The 23,004-nt window shown below is 32.4% G+C and overlaps 1 protein-coding gene across 1 annotated transcript; it reads left to right on the forward strand.

Moving 5' to 3' along the window:
- The first annotated feature begins 1,644 nt into the window (after positions 1 to 1,644).
- Positions 1,645 to 5,031, forward strand: LOC108462362 (zinc-regulated protein 8-like). The gene is made up of 3 exons (XM_017762320.2): positions 1,645 to 2,809; positions 3,382 to 3,580; positions 4,254 to 5,031. Exons 1-3 carry the CDS (start codon positions 2,009 to 2,011, stop codon positions 4,769 to 4,771), a joined length of 1,518 nt encoding a protein of 505 aa, XP_017617809.1. The 5' UTR covers positions 1,645 to 2,008; the 3' UTR covers positions 4,772 to 5,031.
- The last annotated feature ends 17,973 nt before the right edge of the window (positions 5,032 to 23,004 follow it).

Raw genomic sequence — 23,004 nt, forward strand, 5'->3', positions numbered from 1 at the left:
ACCAATAATTACCATGGTCAAGATCGACTATTACGTGCATTGATTAGAATCTCCGACATCGTCATGAATGGAATTTGAAATATATAGCAACTGTTTTCAAATAAGCAATAGGCAAAGGACAAAGTGAGTGCAAATTGAGAATAAAAAAATAGGAGAAATGTAAGGAATGGTAAAAGAAAAAGCAAAGGAATTAATAAGGGAAGAGCGGCCATGTATGGGTGTTGAAAATCTCGGGAAAGATGTGAAGGTACGTGGAAAAGAATCCTTTAGGTTTAAACCACACCCCACCCAAGCCAGCGCACTTCTCGCCAATCCTGTGACTTACCCTCGTCCCCACTCTCTTTCTTTTATATATATTAGGGTAAATTTTATTTATATGTTTTCAAATCATTTTCAAAATTTTTATATACTAGCCATTATATGTTAGCGTGAAGTACACGTGGCATGATAGGTATAAAAATTTGGTTATTCTATCATTCATATAAGTTTTAACGGTAAAAATAGATAAATTTTAATAGAAATAGTTAGTTTGATATTTAGTCTATTGTACAAGGACTAATATGCTAATTTTTTAGTAAAGAGAACAAAATGTAATTTAACCCTTACAATAGAGGCCTCCATGGTACTTACCCAAAATGTTTAAGTGAATTCTTAATATATTGTTATTATATGTAGTCAATTCATATACTAAATATTAGCTAAGAATATTTAAAACATGTAAATTAAATTGTAAATATAAACAATTTAGATTTAATATGTTAAAAATAATATTAATATCAAAATTTAGTAGATATATTTTTTAATAGATTATATCCGAATTATTTATGCGATTGGTTCACCTGTGTTCAAAGACAAATCCAACAGGAACAATACCAAGGGTCCAAGTAAGGGCCTCCTCCTCCCCAAGAAAAATTAAGAAACTTACCCTTTAATTTACAAATTAATATATAATGAAATTGTATTCCAATTCTTTAAAATGATAAAATTATAATTTAATTATTATGAAAATAATAATAAAATTATATTTTAATTCATATAATAATTTATAATTTAAAGCATTTGGCCCTTTTATCTCATTGTAAAATTACAAATTGATGATAAATATTTATTTTTGACTCGAAGATTTATAGTTTAATTTTTTCTCCAAAAATTCTAACATTACCCTAATTCATGTATTTTAAATATGGCCTAAGTCAAATCCTATCTAGTATTTATGGATGAAGCTAATAAAAAATAATTGTTGTGATAATGATATTGATAATTTAATTAAAAGGATAAACTCTCAAATAATCAATTAACTATTAGCTTATTTTTGTTCTGATGATTAAAGTAAAAATAAAAATTAAAAACATCCGTGTTGACTTAATAATTAGGGTGTTCACTGCTTCAAGTGTAGTCTGAATTCGAGTCGTATTAGTCACGTTGTTGTTAAGGCTTTATCCTTCTCTTATTATAAAAAAAAAAAGAAAAAAAATTAGAACCTGAATTAAAATTTGAAAACCAACCCTAATATTACCAGTCACACTCCATTGTTCTTTTAAGACAAAACCAAACCTAGTTTTTAACTCTCTTGTTTATTTATCTCTCTATTGTCGACAATGGTGAGACATCAGATCCTCACCTATATAACTTTAAAATACTGCCATACGAACCCCCTACAGTTTGCAGCTTTTGTTTTTTTAGTGTAAAATGTAAATCTTAGTATTAATAATAATAATTTCTCTTATCACTATCTTGCCTCGATATTTTAAATCCCTTCAGATTTGAATCAAGAACTCTCCTCATTCCTTCCTTTTTTATCTTATATTTGTAGCCAACTTGTTTCTCCCCCTTCAAAACCAAAAAAAAAAAAACTCATCTTTTTGCTTTTTTGCACTGTTTTTTTTTCTCTCTGGTTAAAAAGTTGAAACCTCGTCAACTCTTTCATGGTGCTGAAAACCATAGCTTCTTGTTGTTGTTGACAGTTGAGATTTTTGTTCCTTTTTCTAGTTTTACATCTTGTTTTTCAATGATGGGTCGAAAGCATTTACATGAGTTGCTTCAAGAGGATCAAGAACCGTTTGTTTTGAAGAAATACATTGCTGACAGACGTTGTGAACTGAAGAAACCGTCCCCGAAAACTCTCTTACAGATCAAAAAACGAAAACCCATCACTCAAACCTCGAGTTTCCCTTCGAATTTCTGCAAAAATGCTTGCTTTTTCTCGACGAAAACAACAACGGACTTTACCAAGTCTCCATTGTTTGAATTCCCATCGCCTGTTAAAAGAAGTCCATGTAAAAGCCCCAATGCTATTTTTCTTCACATCCCAGCAAGAACAGCTGCTCTTCTTCTTGAAGCTGCTTTAAGGATTCAAAAGCAATCGAAAACTAAAAACAATGGTGGTTCTTCCGGGTTATTCGGTTCGATTTTGAAGAGGATAACTCATCGTAACAAAAGTCGGAATAGTGAAATAAGTAACGTTGAAGGAGCTGAAGTGTCGGTGAAAGATATTCTAAGGTGGGATTCGAGTGTTGGTAAAAATAATCAAAGTGGTCGGCCGAGTAGCAGTGCCGTTTGGTCGGAAACTAATGAAGAAAAATCGATGGATTTGGATTTGGATACTTCTTGTAGCTGCAGCCAATCCGAGGATTTCGAAGAGATTTTCGTTGCTAAAGATGGTTTACGAAGTAACGCGGCTTTTGGTTCTTGTGATGAACATTTTTGTGAAAGCCCTTTCCATTTCGTGCTTCAAAAAAGCCCTTCTTTTACTCATCGGACACCACTCTTCTCTTCACCGACGACTTCCCCAAGTCGACGCCAAAAAGAGGTTAGTAATAGTAACAATCTATTTAATCACCATTGCTAATTAATTGAAATGTGATTTGAAGAGTAAAAAACAAATTACTTAATTTAAAAGCTTCTTCATTAATGGATGCATTTGAATGAACTCGTGACTCAGCTAACTGAGTAGTGAGTTGTCTAACTGTCGGTAAATAAAATCAACTTCGTTACTAATTTTTTGCCGTAATTAGATCTGATTTGACAAATATGCCCTTTTTTGTTTAAAGGTTTTAGGGGGGTTAAATATGCCATTTAGTCTTGTAAGTTAGTTTTATGTGTAATTTTGATCATGGTATCTGCCATGCAAATCTTGTTTTATATGAAGGGCCTGTCAAGGAAATAATTCCCTTAAAAGGACAAATATTTATTTGTTTTCTTCTGTTGGATCCCATCACTAAAATAGACAATTGTTTCTGAATTTTTGATTGGAAATGTCAACAATCCAATCAATTAGCAATTACAAGTATAGACAAACCCTTCAATAATCATGTAAAATTTTGACTAATGCTAAATTGAAGAATTGTTCTCTGAAGAATAACATGTCTGAACTGAAAACAGGACAAGGAAAATTACCAAGTTGAGAACTTTAAAAAATTACAAGTAGAAGAAGAAGAGGAAGAGCAATGCAGCCCTGTTTCGGTTTTGGACCCTCCGTTCGAGGATGACGATGATCGACACGTCAATGACGATAACGACGATGACAACGATGATGAGAAGGATGGTTTTGATCTCGAATGCAGCTATGCAAATGTACAAAGTACGGTTTTTTTTTTTTCTGAATCACTTGAGTTAATTTTTTTTAACCATTCCTTTCAGTTTTTGTGGTCTTTAATGGTGTAGTTGATAGCTAAGATGCCGGTACAAGTATATAGAGGTCTTTGTCTTAAAAGTCAGACTATATTTTAACATAAATTAGTTATTTTGATAAAATTTTTATCTATTTTATTATTAAAATTAGTTCATGTATGTTAGAATACGATACACATGACACACCACGTATAACTATTTAATTATTTTATCAATCACGTCAATTTTTAACAGTAAAAATTGATAAAATTTTAATAGGAATAACTTATTTACTCTTTTTAATCTAATTTACAGAAATTGATTAATTTATTTTTTAAGTTTTTATCATAGAAAATTGGTTGGTTAAATACCCTTTCTGGTGATTGATGATATGTGGGATCCATGGAAATTTTGTTGGCATTTAATATTTTAGTTTAAACTGACCTGTTGTTGAAGTAGACACCACTAGTTTTGTCATAATTTCATGTGTGACCCACATTTCTATGTTAGGAGATATGTCTTTGATTTTGCTTGAACATTTATAGTTTTCAATTTGTTGGACCATGCAATCATATACTTAAAATGTTACTTGAATTTTTTTTTTTTCAAGTTTTCAAATTTGTTGGATGTTGTGTGTTTACCAGGAGCAAAGCAGCATCTATTGCACAAACTTCGGAGATTCGAGAAACTTGCCGAATTAGATCCGATTGAACTCGAGAAACGAATGTTAGAAGATGATGATGATGATAATGAAGAAGAGGAAGTGGAGAACGAATCGGTTTATTCAGATAGTGAAATTAACATAGATGTCATTATTCAACAAGTGCTTAAATCAAGCTTCCAAAATCCAAAACGTGTCCCTGACTGTATGAAAAGGTTAGTGTCTGATCTCATCACGGAGGAAGAGGCCGAGGCCAAGGCCGACAGCGATCTAGAAACGGTAGCTAAAAGGGTTTGTAAAAGGATAGAATCATGGAAAGATGTAGAATCAAACACAATTGACATGATGGTGGATCAAGATTTCAAAAGATTAGAGGTTGATGGGTGGAAAAGAAATGAAGAACAAATTAAAGAAATTGGATCACAACTTGAATATGCAATCTTTGGGCTGTTGATGGAAGAATTATCGGAAGAACTTGTTTCTTTAAATGGGATTTCATGATGGGGAGAACAATTTTTTTGGAAGCTAAAAAAAAAAAAAAAAGAATTTTGGATTCACTTTCTTTCAAATTTTTTAATTAAAATTTATATTTTAATTAGAGTTTAACTTGCTTTGAATTGATAAGCTAATTAGGGAAAAAATACTATGTATATGCAAATAATGTATTTAGTGGGTACTATGGTGTATGGATCATGGATTTAATGAGATATTTGTACAATTTCTAGTTAATTTATATTATGAGCCACTTTATTTAACATAAATTTTATATAATTTTTTATTATATTCAGAGTTCATAATGTATCCTATTTAATAGTATTTTGTATTGGGAGTTAATTTGTATTTTGTTCTTTCTACTAAAAAATAGGAAATTAGTCTTACTAGATTCGATCAGAGAGTAAATTGATTATTCTACTAAAAATTTCGTTCATTTCTACTAATAAGTAATAACATGATTGACGGTGCAACTAGACAAATGTGACGTGTACCTAGCATGACTATATTTGAAATTTTTTTATAATTATTTAAAAATTCATATATAGAGTAAACTTGGACAAATGATTAATTGCTCCCTCAGCTATTTTATCAGTTAATAGTTCAAATAAATGAAATTTTTAATATAAAGATCAATTTATTATTTAATCTAACGTAATTTATTTTTTAATAAAAACAAAATACAATTCCACTTTGCAACCAACTCCATTTTAATGGTAATATAAAAATGAGAGAAGATTAATTTTTACAAATTTAAATTTTTGGTCACTAGGGAAAAGTTGTTTCTTTCTTTTTGTAACTCATAAGTGTTCCTTCTTTTCGTGTAAACGACAACATAAACGCTAGTATTATTTAATTGTTAAAAAACCGTGACATTGTTGTTGTGGTAATAATAAAGTTAAAAATTAGTCGATTGAGTATTAGCTCAATTAGTATTGGTATTGTTGTCAATGTAGGAGTGCGTGTTCGAGTACGTTAAAAAGAATTATCCTCCTATTTAAGGGTTGGGGAGGAGCTACTAATAATTTTAGGTATTATATTAAAAAAAAAACAGATTTAAAGGAATGCTACCTCAAATCTTCATAGACTTGCTCCCATAAAGATTTGAATACAAGTTCATTCTATAGAAACTTTTTTTTTTTTGCTTCATTTGATCTGTTCTGTTGTAAAAAAACAAACAGAACAACGTTCAAAAGTTTAATATTATAACCTTCTAAAAGAAAACACATTCAATCACTAATAGACCTACGTTTATATCACAACAATAGCTCACCACCAAGCTTTAATGGTTTTCCTCATGATTTGTACCTGCAATCGACAAAGAAGATGCCACTTCGTTTCAATTCTTTTCTGCCATAAAAAAAACAACATTTTCTACCTTCTCAATGTTTCTTTTAATATCTGCAAAGTTGCTTGAAGAGACTATGGTCTCATCAACTTATTTGCACACCAATTAAACACCATTATTGAACCAAATTCTATAAATAGAGAATTATTTAACTTCCATTTCATAGCTAAAAATACTTTTTAATGCTACCATCACGGCTGCAATACTATAAAGACTTACACTCATAAAGGTTTGAACACAAATAAGTTTTAGAGATGAACAGCATTTTACCACCAAACCAATTATGAAATTTCATTAGATATAAGTATCTAAATCAGCACTATCATTGTCATATCTAAAGGTGTGAATAAAAAGGGAAAAGGACCCCTGCAAAAGGAATATTGCAGATCACATTGATTTCAACGAGACTGTTGGGTTAATTTCATCTTCATATTTATGTAAGTAAAATAATCACAATACTAATATTTTATTTATTATAAAAATTATTAAAAATTTAAATATTTTCATTCAGACACACACTAAATGGAGACTAGGGATTGGACTAATTTAAGCACAATCTGAATTGGATTTTAAAGACAAAACTTGATTTGAAGTCCAATAATTAATATTGGTATTGAACTATTGGGCATGAAGCCCACAAGGCCATCCAGATTAAATTTTCAGTCCAATAGTTAAATAATTTTTTTCCTTTCTTTCTTTACCTTCTATTTAAGGGTGAAATTAAGGGACTGGCAGAGCCTGACATCCCTTAAAATGAAAATTTTTTAATTTTGATTTTTAAAATTTTAAATTAGTAAAGGCTAAATTGTACCTTGGACCTCTAAAAATATAAAATTTTGATTTAATCCTTTAAAAAGTATAAAGATATAGGCTATTAAAATGGTAGAATTGCATTTTTACTATCGTAAAACTACAATTTAATTTCGGCCCCCTAAACAAATTTTTTGGTTTCACCCTTGCTTCTGTTTCTATTTTATTTTCATTTTTCATTTTCATTTTTTTAAGATAATACTGATATTCCATTAAAAAGTTTAAGTGGCTCAAAAAGACTAACACATAGAACAGGAAACGACATAAAGGAAACATAGTCGACAGAAAACAATTAACCCACTACAGAAGCACAGTAACCAAAACAACAAAAACAAATAGAAAACCAATAGACACAAAAAAACAGCCACAAAATCAAAACCATCAGCAGAGAACCCCACTAAGAATACCAGCCAATTCTTTTCGACGAATAGAACCCCTTCATATTCTCAAAAAAGAAACGGAAAGAGACGACTTTGAAACTTAGCACAAGAGATTCAACGAACCTTCTCCAATCTTCAAAGCCCACAACCAGCTCAGCACCTATGATACCTCACAGATCGATCCATCTCGACCAACACTTCAACAGAATTTGGTGTCTCCTCAACCCAGAAACATGGTGAGATCCGATGACGACCATCCATCACCAATGCATGCGCCGCCCGATTAGTACCTCTGGGAACAAACTGGTATGCCACCGCCTCAAAAAACCTCTCTAAAAGCCGAATATCCTGTGAAATTGGGCTTAAAATAGATCTATCCACTATGTTCGAGTTTAGCTTCTTAATAACAGTAAAAGAATCACCTTCCAGGATGATATTTCTGAAACCCATATGCAACGCAAAGTAAAGAGCCCTTTCACACGCTCTCGCCTTAGCTACAAAAGCATCTGCCACATCCGCTATCGGGTAAGTTCAAGCACTCAATATCTGTCCTTCCTCGTCTCTAGCTAACACTACTACAATAGAAATCTTAGTGTTGTCCATAAACGATGCGTCAACATTCAGCTTCATAAACCTAGATGTAGGTGGCTGCAACAAAATATTCCTTGGTTTATCAGGAAAAAACCTTTGAACTCTACTGGTACTGAAATCCTAGGCATAAATTTGAACAAACCCCACAATCTCATGCATATCAAAATTGAGACCTTCATTTACTAGCCTACTCCTCTTAAACCAAAGGGCTCACAAAGAAATAGTTATAAGTTTCTTAAATTTCATATCAACTACAAGAAAGAAACTTACGAATTGTGTTCTTCCATCTGAGAGACCTATACTGTTATCAAAGGAGAGATACAGAGAAAGCCAGAGTTGACGCAAGACACTACAAGACCATAATAGATGATGCACGTCCCCGGGGCCTCCTTACACAAAGGACAGACATTATCGACTCACAGTCTCCTTTTGGCCAAATTGGAGAAATGAGGCACATAGTCCTTTAGAGTACGGTATAGATGAATTTTAATCTTAGCAGGGATTTGAAGGTCCCAAATAGATGTATAGACTTTTTTTTCATTATCGTTTGTACTCAAATTACTGTCTGTATGCTGGATCACTTTTGTAAGTAACGCTCGATACCCACTCTTCATCGAATACTCTCTTGAAGCATCATGGCACCAAGCAAGCAAATCGGGAATACTACACCCAGCAAGAGGAATGTTGAAAATTTTTCGAGTATGAACTTCATCGCATATCTTAAAAATCACCTCATTTTTCCAGGTACCAGAATCCGTATTAATCAATTGATCAACAGTAGACCAATGAGTATCCATATTCGTTACTAACAGTCTGCCATTTCCAGGACCAGGAAGCTAGGGATCATTCTAGATATTTACCTTTACACCATTTCCAATTCTCCACAGGAGTCCGTCATCAAGTACGTTCCAAGCACACAGATACTCCTCTATGTAAAAGAAGGATAAGAACTAATTTTAACTGATAGTATATTAGTAAAAGGATAATATCGGGACTTAAAGACTTTCGAGAGAAGGCAGTCAGGCTGGGATAAAAGCTTTCCGACTTGCTTAGCTAAAAGGCTTTATTGAACAAATAGAGGTCTCAAAAACCCATCCCACCATTAACTTTTGGCAAACAGAGCACACTCTAAGTGCTCCAATGGATTCCTTTGGCAGTTTTACTATTTGCCCACCAAAACTTGTTCAATATACCTTCAAGTTGATAACACAACTTTTTTGGCAATGCAAATATTGCATCACATAAACCAGAATTGCTTGAAGGACAGCCTTAATAAAAATTTCTTTACTGCCCATCAATAATTACTGAATCTTCCAACCCTCAATTCTCTTGCGAAATCTGTCAACGAAATTAACAAAAGCCTATTTTTTCTTCCTCCCAATCATTATAGGCAAGCCCAAATATTTTTCAGGGTTCATTGCCAATCTAGCACCCAAAATGCTTACAATCATATTCCTAACCTCAGACCTGACACATGCACCAAAATAGATGAGCGACTTATCCAAATTAATTCGTTACCCCGAAGCTACCTCGTATTCCAAAAGAATGTTACGAACAGTGTGAGCACCCTCAGCCGAGGCATTGCTAAATATGATGCAATCATCAGCAAATAACAAATGAGTAATTGATATCTTGCCTTTACCAATCAAAGCACCCCTTAACTTATTATTGATTTTAGCCTCATTCAATAAACAAAAGAGACCTTCTGCATAAAGAAGGAAGAGATAGGGACTAAGTGGGTCACCTTGCCGGAAACCTCTAGACAGCATAAAGCACTCACTGATGAACTCATTTATTCCCACCGTATATGTAACAGAACAAACACAACGCATAATGAGAACAACCCAGTCTTGGTGAAAACCCATCCTAGATAACATGTCAGGCAAAAAATCCCATTCAACTCGATCATATGCTTTGCTAAGATCAAGCTTCAGGGCAAAATTCCCATTTTTTTCTTTCTTTTTCATCTTTAGAGAATGCAGTACCTTATAGGCAATTAAAGTGTTGTCCGATATTTGCCTTCTAGGAATAAAAGCACCTTGAGCTTCGTCAATGCAAAAACCTAAGTAAGGGATCATTCGATCCACTAGGACTTTTGCAATGATCTTATAAAGAACATTACATAAGCTTATAGGCCGAATTGTGAAAGATTTTAATTAATGCTATTAATTTTAAATGATAAAACTTTAATTCATACAAAAATTATACATATACAACCTTATTTGTGATATTTAATATCCAACTTTTATTTTATTATAAGAAATCTATATATTATTTGCAATATTTATAGTTATTTTTTTATATCAAATTATTTCTTCTTGGATCAAGCTAAGCTTGATAAAAAAAATCCAAAACTCAATTTAGCTTACCTTCAAATTTATTTAATGTTAATAAAAGAGTAAATGATATTGACAGTTATTCAACTATCATTAAATTTCTTTTAGCCATTTAACTATGAAAAGTTACAAAATGATCATCTAACTAATCAGTTTTTTTTCTTTTTTGGTCATCAATCGTCAAATAGCTACTAGGAAGATGACATTGTCACTTTTAAAACTGATATAATAGCAAATTTAACTCTTTACATTATACGTTGTGTCAATTTTAGTCTTGATTTGAAAAAAATTAATCCTCAACATTTACATATTATGTACTTTTAAATATGTTTTATATTTAAAATATCTTCAATAATATTTTTAGGTTCCTTCTTGGATAAAGGGTTCAAAATTTGAACAACTCTTTCTCGATCCTAGTTTTATCTCTTAGCAAATCACCCAAAAAAATTACTCTAAAGTAGAGTTGATGGATAATTAACTTGTGACATATATATTAATATTAAATTGAAAAAGAAAAATGTTATAGATCATTTGGTGAGTAAGAAGGTATGGCAGGTGAGCATCGAGGTTTTAGGGGATGCATTACAATAATGAAATTTATGTTGCTAAAGAAAACACCTAAATAAGTTAGTCTTGAAATTTATTTTAACAAATCAAAGTGGCGCAATGGAAGTGTGGTGGGCCCATAACCCATAGGTTCCAAGATCGAAACTTGGATTTGATAATTTTGAAAAAGATTTTCTTGATTTTTTAAATTCTTATCAAAACGTAGGCTAGCTTGATTTTTGAAATCAGAGTTGATGGATAATTAACTTGTGGCGTATATATTAATATTAATTTGAAAACGAAAAAAAGTTATAGATCATTTGGTGACTAAAAAGGGATGGCAGGTGAGCATTGAGGTTTTAGGGGATGCATTACAATAGTGAACTTTATGTTGCTAAAAAGTGAACACCTAAATAAGCTAGTCTTGAAATTTATTTTGACAAATCAGAGTGGCGCAGCGGAAGCGTGATGGGCCCATAACCCATAGGTCCCAAGATCAAAACTTGGCTCTGATAATTTTGAGAAAGTTTTTCTTAACTTTTTAAATTCTTCTCAAAATGTGGGCTGAGTAGTGTATGTCATGTAAACAAATTTTATAAAAATAAATATTTTTTATATCTTTTGAAAATCCTAAAACCGTTGACATGATTTTTCAAATAACTATTAACATATAAAAATATAAAAATTATTAAGAATTATAAGAAATTATTAAATTTATTAAAATTAAAAAATTAAAATTACAATAAATATTCAAATTGCAAATTAATTATCATTATTGAGTTATAAATTTTTAAAATTTTAATAATTTTTATGATGAATTACTATAAATACAAAAATTGAAATGAGAGAAAACTAGTATATTAATGTAAAATTTAATGGGAGTGAAAGCTTTTGTTTTAAGTAGTTGTTTGCCCCACATATTGTCCATTGCTAAGGGGACCAATTTGAGAAAATATGTTACAAATTTGGGCAAAAAAATAATAATTTAAGGAAATATGATTAAAGTTAATGGCGTGAAATATAAATATTATCGTATAATTATTTTATTCCACAAACAATTTTAAAAATAAGATGCGTCTCTTTATTTTTTTAAAATATTTATTACTATACCCTTATAATATACTTGTTAACCCCTAATCCTGCTTGTGGATAGGGTTGTAAATGAACCGAGCTTGAACGAACAATCTTCTATTCATGTTTGTTTATTTATTTTTAAGCTTGCTCATGTTCAGTTTGTATTTGTTAAGAATTTCAAATTTTTATTCATATTCGTTTATTTAAAATTGTGTGTATTCATGTTCCACTACAACAAAACAGTGCTAAGATGACAGTTATGGGGTAACACTTTTCTAAGTGTTGCGATAGACTGGCCAACATACGTTTTCGGCAACTTTTTGTATAAGGGTTGCGATATGCATGCCTAAAGCAACGCTTAAATAAGAGTTGGCTTTGTCTAGTCCCAAGACGACATTTATGAGGCAACACTTTTCTAAGTGTTGCGATAGACTGGCCAACATACGCTTTCGGCAACTCTTTGTATAAGGGTTGGGATAAGCATGCCTAAAGCAACGCTTAAATAAGAGTTGGTGTTGTGTAGTCCTAAGACGACACTTTTGGGGCAACACTTTCCTAAGTGTTGGAATATACTACGCTTTCGCCAACTATTTGTATAAGGGTTGCGATATGTATGCCTACGGCAACGCTTGAATAAGAGTTGGCTTTTGTGTAGTCATAAGACACACTTTTGTGGCGACACTTTCCTAAGTGTTGGGATAAACTACGCTTTGGCAACTCTTTGTATAAGGGTTGCGATATGTATGCCTACGGCAACGCTTGCATAGGAGTTAGAGTTTGTGTAGTCCTAGGACGACACTTTTGTGGCGACACTTTCCTAAGTGTTGCATAGACTATGCTTTCGTCAACTCTTTATATAAGGGTTGGGATTTGTATGCCTAAGGCAATACTTGAATAAGAGTTGGTTTTTGTGTAGTCCTAAGATGACACTTTTGTGGCGACACTTTCCTAAGTGTTGCGATAAACTGTGCTTTCGGCAACTCTTTGTATAAGGGTTGTGATATGTATGCCTACGGCAACGCTTGAGCAAGAGTTGGCTTTTGTCTAGTCCTAAGACTACAGTTTTGGGGCGACACTTTCCTAAGTGTTCAGATAGACTTGTCAACATATACTTTGGCCAACTCTTTGTATAAAGGTGTAACATTCCAAATTACTTAATTCCGGCTTTTTTTGAGTACGTAGCACGAAAAATTTGAATTTAAAATATGAATATTCTTAAAATTTTAAAATATCATCAGTTTGTTAATGTATTATATATATTCAAATTAAAAATAACTTAGCTTCGAGTGTGAATAAGGTTTTTAATAAAAATGCCGCAAAAAATCAATTTAGGTTAGGGTTTAAGGTTTAGTGTTTAGAGTTTAAGGTTTAGGGATTATAGTTATGGTTTATGGTGTAAGGTTTTAGGGTTTTGTGTTTATGGGTTTGTGGTTTAATATTTTTAGAGTTTAGAGTTTAGGGTTTAGGGATTATAGTTATGGTTTATGGTGTAAGGTTTTAGGGTTTTGTGTTTATGGGTTTGGGGTTTAAGATTTTAGAGTTTAGAGTTTAGGGTTTAGGGTTTAAGGTTTTTTTAACATAAGTGTTTCAAAAATTATATTATATATATTTAATAATTTTAATCATAAATAAGATAAATATAAATTATTATTTTTCAAAAATAAAATATCAAAATGAGATAAATCCCAAAAGCATACATAGGAACAATGGTTTAATATGCAATTGAATATATGAACTTTAATTTGATTCAGTTCTTGTAAATTATTAACAAAATTATTTATATAACATAATTTTATATTTAGATAATGCATACATAAATATTTCAACCACAATTAGAATTTCTTATCGAAAAAGAATAATATTGAAAAAGAAATCTTTTCAAGAATACTAGACCATGCTATACCCATTTATCAATTTAATTCCTAAAAGAGTTGATCATGGTAAATTTTAACTCTCAATATTTATTTTTTTATCAATTTGATTCTTATTTTTGAACTAAATTTGAGATTCGACTTTTTAAAAATGTTAAATCTCAACTTTAATAGAAATTTAACTACAAAATTAATTTTTAATGATATTGATGTGAAAACCTACAAGGTAATAATCCACATGACATGATATTATTTGTTTTATATGTTAATTTAAAATTTATAAAAATCTTCAAAATATTTAAAATTAAAAATTTAATATTTTAGTCCATATTTCTATCGAGAAAGTTCAATATTCAAAAATTTATAAAATAAAATAGAAAAATATATGTTAAAATGAAAAAATTAAAACAAAAACTTTTTAGTATCTGACGCAATTTTATTTTCACCCCTTCCCTTAAATCTCCATCTCCAATTTTCCCCATTTTATTTTCCCCAAATGTCCTTCCCGGAAATCCCTAAAATTTTCCCTAATCCTCTGCATCAAAGTGCTGCATCTTCGTCGGCGACCTCTCTTTGCATCTTCGCTTCGGCGACTCTCTGCGCATCTCTCAGAACGACCGAAAGTCAGTAGTATTGAAAAATCTAGTTTTGTGACATCGTTTTTGTAAAACGATGTCGTAAATATTTTTATTAAATATTTATTGAGTTATGTTGTAAGTAAATTGAACTTTGATTAGACAATTTCGTTACTTTAGTGCTCAATTTAAGTATAGGGACTAAATCATATAAGTGGTAAAAGCTAAATTATAACTAAGAGATTTATCTAATAAATAAACCATTATAGTTTAATAAATAGTTTAATTAAAGAAAGTAAAATATTTTTGAATAATAAATAATTAGTAAAAAACTTAAATGATGGTGACATGGCATGGGATTAGTGGTCAATAGGTAAAGTTACCATGAATCTTACCCACAAAACCACTTATTCTCACTCCAAACTCATTGGCCAAAGCAAACCTATTGCATCTGCCGTCCATTTGCCTGCCCACCACCGGTGCATCTACATCCACCGCCTCGCCCCACCACCGTGCATCTGCCATCCACCACCGCCTCCACCATCGGTAAAGCACGCTTACAGATTCCATGCATGAAATCCCCAATCTTGTAGTGGTAGAACCTGGTGAATCAGTTTCAACTTGTTGAGATTTGTCTGAATCTTCATGGGTATGTATGGTTGATTTGGTTTTGTGTTAAATGATGAATTAAGTCGATTTCCTTTAATCTACAATTTATATATTTTTAAGGTCAGGGAACAATTTTCAATTAGTTGAACACTTGGCTGTTTTCATTTAATCTACAGTTGATATATATTTAGGGCCACTTTCCTTGTACAAGTGCGGTTTTGGAATTCTGTTTTTGTTTCAGTAATATCAGCAGTATTGTCACTGTTTTTCTGCTTTTCCTTGTTATACCATGGTGATGGATTTGGTTTAGTCAGCCTGCCCTTTTAGGATTTGCAACATGATAAAATTGAAGAAGATCACAGTAAAACAAGGGTAAATTTGAAGTGCATAGATTGGCATTGCTCTGGCCAACGAATTCTGATAGAGAGAACATTTGTTATTTAGGAGATTAATTTAAGTCATGGTTTTACGATTCTTGAATTTCATGATTTGAAACAGATTACTGTTTGAATTGCAGGGAATAACATTGAAACTAAAACTTGGTACGAAAATTGCCCTTGTTGGACCAAGTGGTGGTGGAAAAGTAACATCATCATCCATTTCCCTATTACTATTTTTCCATTTTTCTCTGTTGGAGGATTTTAATAGTTGATGCCCTAAATTTCTTATCTGTTGCAGACCACGATTGCAAACCTAAAGAGATTTTACGATCCTTTGAAAGGAGAGATTTTGTTAAATGGAGTTCCTTTAGTGGAAATATCTCATGAATATCTTCACAAAAAGTTAATATAAAAAAATAAAAAAAAACTTCACCTCACAGATATCACCCCTAATTATGGTACATAAAACTTTTGACTTCTGTTTCCTGCTTGGATAAGTTTGGGAGCTCAAGAAACAGGCAAGGTATATGCCTTACTCTTGCATTTTTTTTTTAAATTTATTAAAGTTTCTTTTCCTTATTTTATTTCTTCTTTTGCCAACTCATTATTGTCTATTACCTTGGAAGCCAATAGACTAAACACGGTTTTATTAATGATTTTCATAATTAATTTATTAAACTAGCTTGCCACCTCTAATTTAGGCCACCCTTTTAATATAACGGTAATGCATTTATTTATCTGCTTTGTTTACAGTTTCTCGCTTGGCACGTAGCTTTTGTCATTTCAAACTAGAATGGAATGAATATATGGTTTAAACTTTATATCGGCCATTGAATGGAAATGTGTAAACAGTTATTTAAATTGTATAATTTCACCCTTCTGTATTAATGTTCTAGATACAATAATCGCATTAAATTATGTGAAAAATAAAATAAAATAAAATAAATAAAATAAAGAACACACAAATTTTACGTGGTAACCCTTTCGGGAAAAAACCACAGGCAGAGGAGAAGAAAATTTACTATGTCAAAAAATTTGAATCAAATACAAGAGGAATAGACTATGTCTATTTATAGGCTTGCAAAGCCATATTCTAATAGGATTGAAACACCTTATCCTAATCAATATAAAATATATGGAGTTTAATAAGGTTTAAAAACCTTATTCTAAAATAAAATAAAAGAAGTCTAGTTCTATATGGATTTTACTTTTATTTTATTTTGCATCGTATTTTATTTAAATAAGAATTTGGGTCACTTAATTCTAACAATCTCCACCTTGACACAAATTCTCAATGAACAAGTTCTTCATCGCGAACTTTCAATAAACAAGTTCTCCACCTCTTCCATAAAACCCCTTAAGGGTTTAACTTCAACAATGAACACCAACCAAGTCTAAGCAATGCTCAAACTTGGTTATAGGAAGTGACTTAGTCATCATATCTGCAGGATTTTCATGAGTACTAATTTTGCTCACAACAATATCACCACGAGTAATAATATCAAGAACAAAATGATACTGAATATCAATGTGTTTTGTTCTCTCATGAAACATTTGATCTTCAGTAAGAAAGATGGCACTCGATCGTCACAAAATCTTCGTGCTGATTTGAAGGTCTTCATTGAGTTCACTAAATAGTCCTTTCAACCAAATAGCTTCTTTACAAGCCTCGATAATCGCCATGTACTCACGACTTCGATTGGTAGACAAAGCGATTGTAGTTTGAAAGGTGGCTTTCAACTAATTGCACAACTTCCGATTGTAAAAACGTAACCTGTGAGAGATCTTCTTCTATCAAGGTCTCCTGCAAAATCAGCATCAACATACCCTATAACTCCATCTTTAGTTCTTCCAAACTGTAAGCAAACATCAGTAGTGCCTCGTAAGTATCTTAAAATCCACTGAACTGCTTTCAATGTTCTTTACCGAGATTTGCCATATATCTGCTAACTGCGCTGACTGCATATGATAAATCTGGACGTGAACAAACTATAGCATACATGAGAGATCCCACTGCACTAGAGTATGGAACATGTGACATGTACTCAATCTCATCATCGATTGAGGAGACAAGGCCGATGAAAGTCCGAAATGGTCGCTAAAGGAGTACTAACGAGCTTAGCACTCGCATATTGAACTGGAAAGAACTTTCTCAATGTACCCCTTTTGACTTAGGTACAATTTACTTGCTTTTCTATCTCTGAGAATCTCCATACCAAGTATCTTCTTTGCTGGTCCTAAATCTTTCATCTCAAATTTTTCACTTAATTGGGCTTTAACCTTTCTTATCTCTCCTTTATCTTTTCTTTGCTATCAACATGTCATCAACATAAAGAAGTAGATACACAAAAGAACCATCACTGCTTTTTCTTAAAGTAAACACAACTGCCTAAACTACTTCTTTTGAAATCATGAGAAGTCATAAAGGAATCAAACCTCTTGTACCCTTGTCTTGGTGATGTTTCAAACGTAAAGGGACTTTCTCAAAGAAGCAAACATAGTCCTCTTTTTCTGAGACTATAAAACCCTCTGGTTGTTGCATGTAAATATCTTCTTCAAGTTTTCTATACAGAAATGCAGTTTTTACATCTAACTACTCAAGCTCCAAATCATGCATGGCCACAATACCAAGCAAAGCTCGAATCGAACTATGCTTAACAACTGGAGAGAACACATCTGTGAAGTCCACTCCTGGAATTTAACTGTAACCCTTTGCAACAAGCCTTACTTTATATCTGGGTTCTTCAACTCCTAGAGTCCCTTCTTTCTTTTTAAACACCCATTTACAACGAACAGCCTTTTTACCTTTAGGAAGTTTTACAAGGTCCCATGTTCTATTTTTGTGGAGTGATTCCATCTCTTCTTGCATAGCAAACATCCACTTTTCTGAGTCTTCACAGCTAACCGCCTCAGAATAATTAGATGGCTCTTGATTCGCATCTATATCTTCAGCTACATTTAAAGCATAAGCAACTAGATCAACCTCGGCATACTTCTTTGGAGGTTTAATTTCTCTTCTAGTTCTATTTTTGGCGATAGAGTATTATGGTGAAGAAGCAACTCTATTCTCAATTTTTGTTCTGGCTTTAGGAGTTGACTCTGTATTAATCTGATGCTCCACCTGCTTTTGATTTTCTTTATTGGAAGAGTCTTTAAGAGATAAGTTAGGTAGCATAGCAGTTTCATCAAAAACAACATCTCTGCTAATCACAACTTTTCTATTTTCAGGACACCATAACTTATACCCTTTTACACCAGCTTTATAACCAAGAAAAATGCTTTTAATAGATCTCGGTTCCAATTTTCCATTATCAATATGAGCATACGCAGGACACCCAAAAATCTTTAAATCAGAATAATTAGCAGGATTACCAAACAATACCTCTTGTGGAGTCTTTTTCTCAATGGCAACGGATAAAGATCGGTTGATCAAAAAACATGCAGTAGAGGCCGCTTCTGTCCAAAATGCCTTCGGTAAGTTGGCATTTGACAACATACATCGAACCTTCTCCATGATCGTTCGTTCATTCGCTTCGCAACGCCGCTTTTGTTTGTGGAGTATGACGAACTGTCAAGTGTCTCATGATCCATTCTGACTTGCACAATCTATTAAACTCATCAGAACAAAACTCTAAGCCATTGTCTGTGCGGAGGTATTTTATCTATTTTCCCTTTTGTTTTTCAATCATAATTTCCAAGACTTAAATGCAGAAAACACATCACTTTTCTGCTTCAGGAAAAACGCCCAAACTTTTCTGGAAAAATCATCAATAAAGGTTAGCATATAATTAGCTCTACCTCTCGAAGGTATTCTGGATGGCCCCCATAGATCAGAATGAATATACTCCAACGTTCCCTTCGTGTTATGGATTCCTCTAGTGAATCGAACTCTCTTTTGCTTCCCAAAAACACATGCTCACAGAAATTCAGTTTGCAAATTCCTTGCCCATTAAGAAGTCCTATTTTGCTTAATTCTGCTATGCCATTCTCACTCATATGCTCTAGGCACATATGCCAAAGTTTAGTAATATCATCATCTGACAAGGAAGAGGAAGTGACAGCTGCATCACTAGTAACAGTAGAACCCTGTAAAATATATAACTTGGTAATCTTTCTCTGCCCTTTCATCACAACAAGGGACCCTTTGGAAATCTTTAAAACCCCACTTTCAGCTGTGTATCTGTACCTTTTTGAATCAAGAGTACTCAAGGAAATTAAATTTCTTTTCAATTCTGGAACATGCTGTACGTCACTAAGTGTTCTGACAACTCCATCAAACATACTAACTTTAATTGTTCCAACACCTGTGATTTTACACGAAGCATTATTTCCCATCAAAACAACACCTTCAGATACTGTTTCGTAAGTTGTAAACCAATCCCGATTGGGACTCATGTGGAAGGTGCAACCTGAATCAAGTATCCACTCCTCGCTTACTTTATAATCATTGACAGAAGCGACTAGAAGTTCACCATCGCTGTAGTCTTCTACAACATCGCCTTCACCGAATTTTCGGTTGTTTTCCTTTGATTCGCAGCCTCCTTTTAATCTTATTTTGTAGCTTATAGCACTTTCAGATTTAATATGCCCTTTCTTCTTGCGAAGTTACAAGTTTTACCTCAGTTTGAAGACTTCGATCTACCCTTAGATTTACCACGAGGATTCCGTTCCTGTGTCATACCACGATCATCATCATTCCGATCTTGTCTCCCACGAACAATGAGACCCTCTCCCTGAGAGTCGGGTTTAACCACAAGATGCTTCATCTTATCATACGAGGTTAAAGAATCATAAATCTCATCAACTGTGAGAGACTCGCGGCTATATAAAATCATGTCTCTAAAGGTTGAATAAGACGGGGGCAACAAACAAAGTAGAATCAACCCTAGATCTTCCTTATCATACTGAACCTCCATGGCCTCCAAGTTTTGAGAGAATTTTTTTAAACACTGTTAAGTGTTCTTGTACAGACGCACCTTCCTCCAAACGATGAGCATAAAGACGCTGCTTCATATGCAACTTGCTTGTAAGAGTTTTCGACATACATATTTGTTCTAGCCTCTTCTATAATGCAGCGGTAGTTTTCTCTTTCATCACATCCTGCAAAATTTCGTTGGACAAATGCAGATGTAATTGTGTTAATACCTTTCGATCCTTACGCTTCTTCTCTTCATTTGTTAATGTCGAAGGCATCTTATCTATCCCTAGCAGGGCATCCTCCAAATCCATCTGTGCAAGAACTGCTTACATATTAATTTGCCACAACGGAAATCTAGTGTTGCGATCCAACAGCAGAATTTCGTACTTCAAAGAAGCCATTACCATGATCGAGATGAATAACCCAGAAGCTCTGATACCAATTTGTGAAAAATAAAATAAAATAAAATAAATAAAATAAAGAACACAAATTTTACGTGGAAACCCTTTCGGGAAAAAACCACGAGCAGAGGAGAAGAAAATTTACTATGTCAAAAAATTTGAATCAAATACAAGAGGAATAGACTATGTCTATTTATAAGCTTGCAAAGTCATATTCTAGTAGGATTGAAACACCTTATCCTATTCAATATAAAATAGATGAAGTTTAATAAGGTTTAAAAACCTTATTCTAAAATAAAATAAAAGAAGTCTAGTTCTATATGGATTTTACTTTTATTTTATTTTCCATCGTATTTTATTTAAATAAGAATTTGGGTCACTTAATTCTAACAAATTATCTATGGCTTTCACAAATACTTGATCATTTTGATGCTCTAAGATTTCTTTAACACCCTTATTCTTCTTGCCTTTCTGGAATGCAGGTAAGTATAGTCAGCCAGTATTTAAAGGGATTCCTCCATGATCAAACCGACAAGCAGCTCTTTAAGAAAAATGTTCTCATAGTTACTTATGAAGATGTCAAGCCTTACATAGATAGGATTGTTAGTGGGGAGACATCAGATATCCTTTTAACAAAACCCATTACAGGATTCTTTCTAAGGTATGCATGAATTTGTTTCTTTGGTTCTGTGTGTTTTGGGTCATTGTTTGCTTCCTTCTAATAGTTCTATCATTTGTTTGATCAAATGCAGCGTTGGAACTTCATGCGGGCAGCCAAAGCTGATGCCTGTCATTGCTCAAGTTGCTAAGAAGTGGGAATTATTTCGTGGCTTGTACGAGTCTCATGTGATAAAGTAAGGAACCCATCCCTATTTTATTCTAGTTTTCTTTCACTACTTGTGAAATCACGCTTTTACTTATTCATCAATTAATGGCCTGAACAAAACCATGCATATATAATCGGATCTGTAGTTAAACTAGGAAAAATCCACTTATACCCAAAAAACTTTTATACTCTTTTTGTATAATCACCACTCAGAACTTAGTTTCATGAAATGTCATTCTCATACGTGCAAATTAATTTGTTGTCTTCATGGTGTGTTAATATCAACAACTTAATCAAATTCTATGAGTTTTTTTTGAAATTAATTAAGCCATAATAAATTCAAGTGTATTTCTAGAACAATAGAAATGTCGGTCATTTAAAAAAAAACAAATATAATGTAGTATTCATGCCATTTTCAATTCAAGAAGTAATTTTAATGACATTATTGATAATTATAATTAATAATAATTTTCCAAAAAATTCAAAGCTATAGTTATCTAGAAGGTTGCTAATTTTCATTCGAGAAAAAATATAAATAAGTTGTAATCTTCAATTGGAAAATTCATCTAGCTTTTAAAGCGCTTTATATATTTATGTCAGATTTATTTTATTTTTTTAATTTAATTATTTTTTATTTCATGTTTGTATTATATCTAGAAACCATAATTCATGTGAAAATAAAATAATAAAAGTGATAAAACGATTAAAACGGTTAACATAGATGTGGAACGTATTGCTGACTTCAAAATTTTGCTTTGACGTATCTAATTGATTTGTTCTTTAAGTCACCCCCCTTTCGTTTGATATATGTGATATTGGATTTACGAATCTGATATAACTAAAAGGTTAGTAAACCTTTTCTTTTCCTTTTTCCTTTTTTTAAATTTAGGTTTAATTTTTCTATCTTTGTAGTTTGGAATATTTTATTTATAAGAATTTAGATATTATTTATCATTTGTCATCAAGATAAATTTTATTTTTTAATATTTAAACTTGTTATTTTATTTCTGGATTAGGTAGTTTTGGTTGCTATTATTTCACCAGAAAGCTCATCTCTTTCACACATGAACCTTAGGATTAGGCATTAATAGATACTCTGTTTTAATATTAATTACTTTAACAGATGGTTGATAAAAGTTGGATGGATGCTCCGAGATTTAGCACCAATCACCTAGCTGGAATAGAAAGATTTCTATCATTTGCAATTGAAAAATCAGTTTTTAACGGAAAAATATATTGTCCGTGCTGTCGTTGCAATAATAGGATATTGCACGAACCACATATTATGGGTGAGCATCTTCGTCTTCATGGTATAATAAAAGAATACAAGCATTGGATTTTTCATGGAGAATCCATTGAAAGAACATCGGTGCAAACCGACCAAACAGTGAGAACTTCTCCATCAATTTGTACGCAATCACAAGACAACGAAGCCGATTTAAGAGATCTCATAACGGATGCTCTAGGTATCAACATCCCAACTCTTAATGAGAGTTTTGATGGAGTTCGAGTTTCAAAATAATGGTCGGGAGGATGATTTTAATGAGGCCCAAAGGACTACAGAGAGAGCAACTACT

The sequence above is a fragment of the Gossypium arboreum genome, chromosome 2 (assembly GCF_025698485.1).
Source record: "Gossypium arboreum isolate Shixiya-1 chromosome 2, ASM2569848v2, whole genome shotgun sequence".
NCBI classification, from domain to species: domain Eukaryota; kingdom Viridiplantae; phylum Streptophyta; class Magnoliopsida; order Malvales; family Malvaceae; genus Gossypium; species Gossypium arboreum.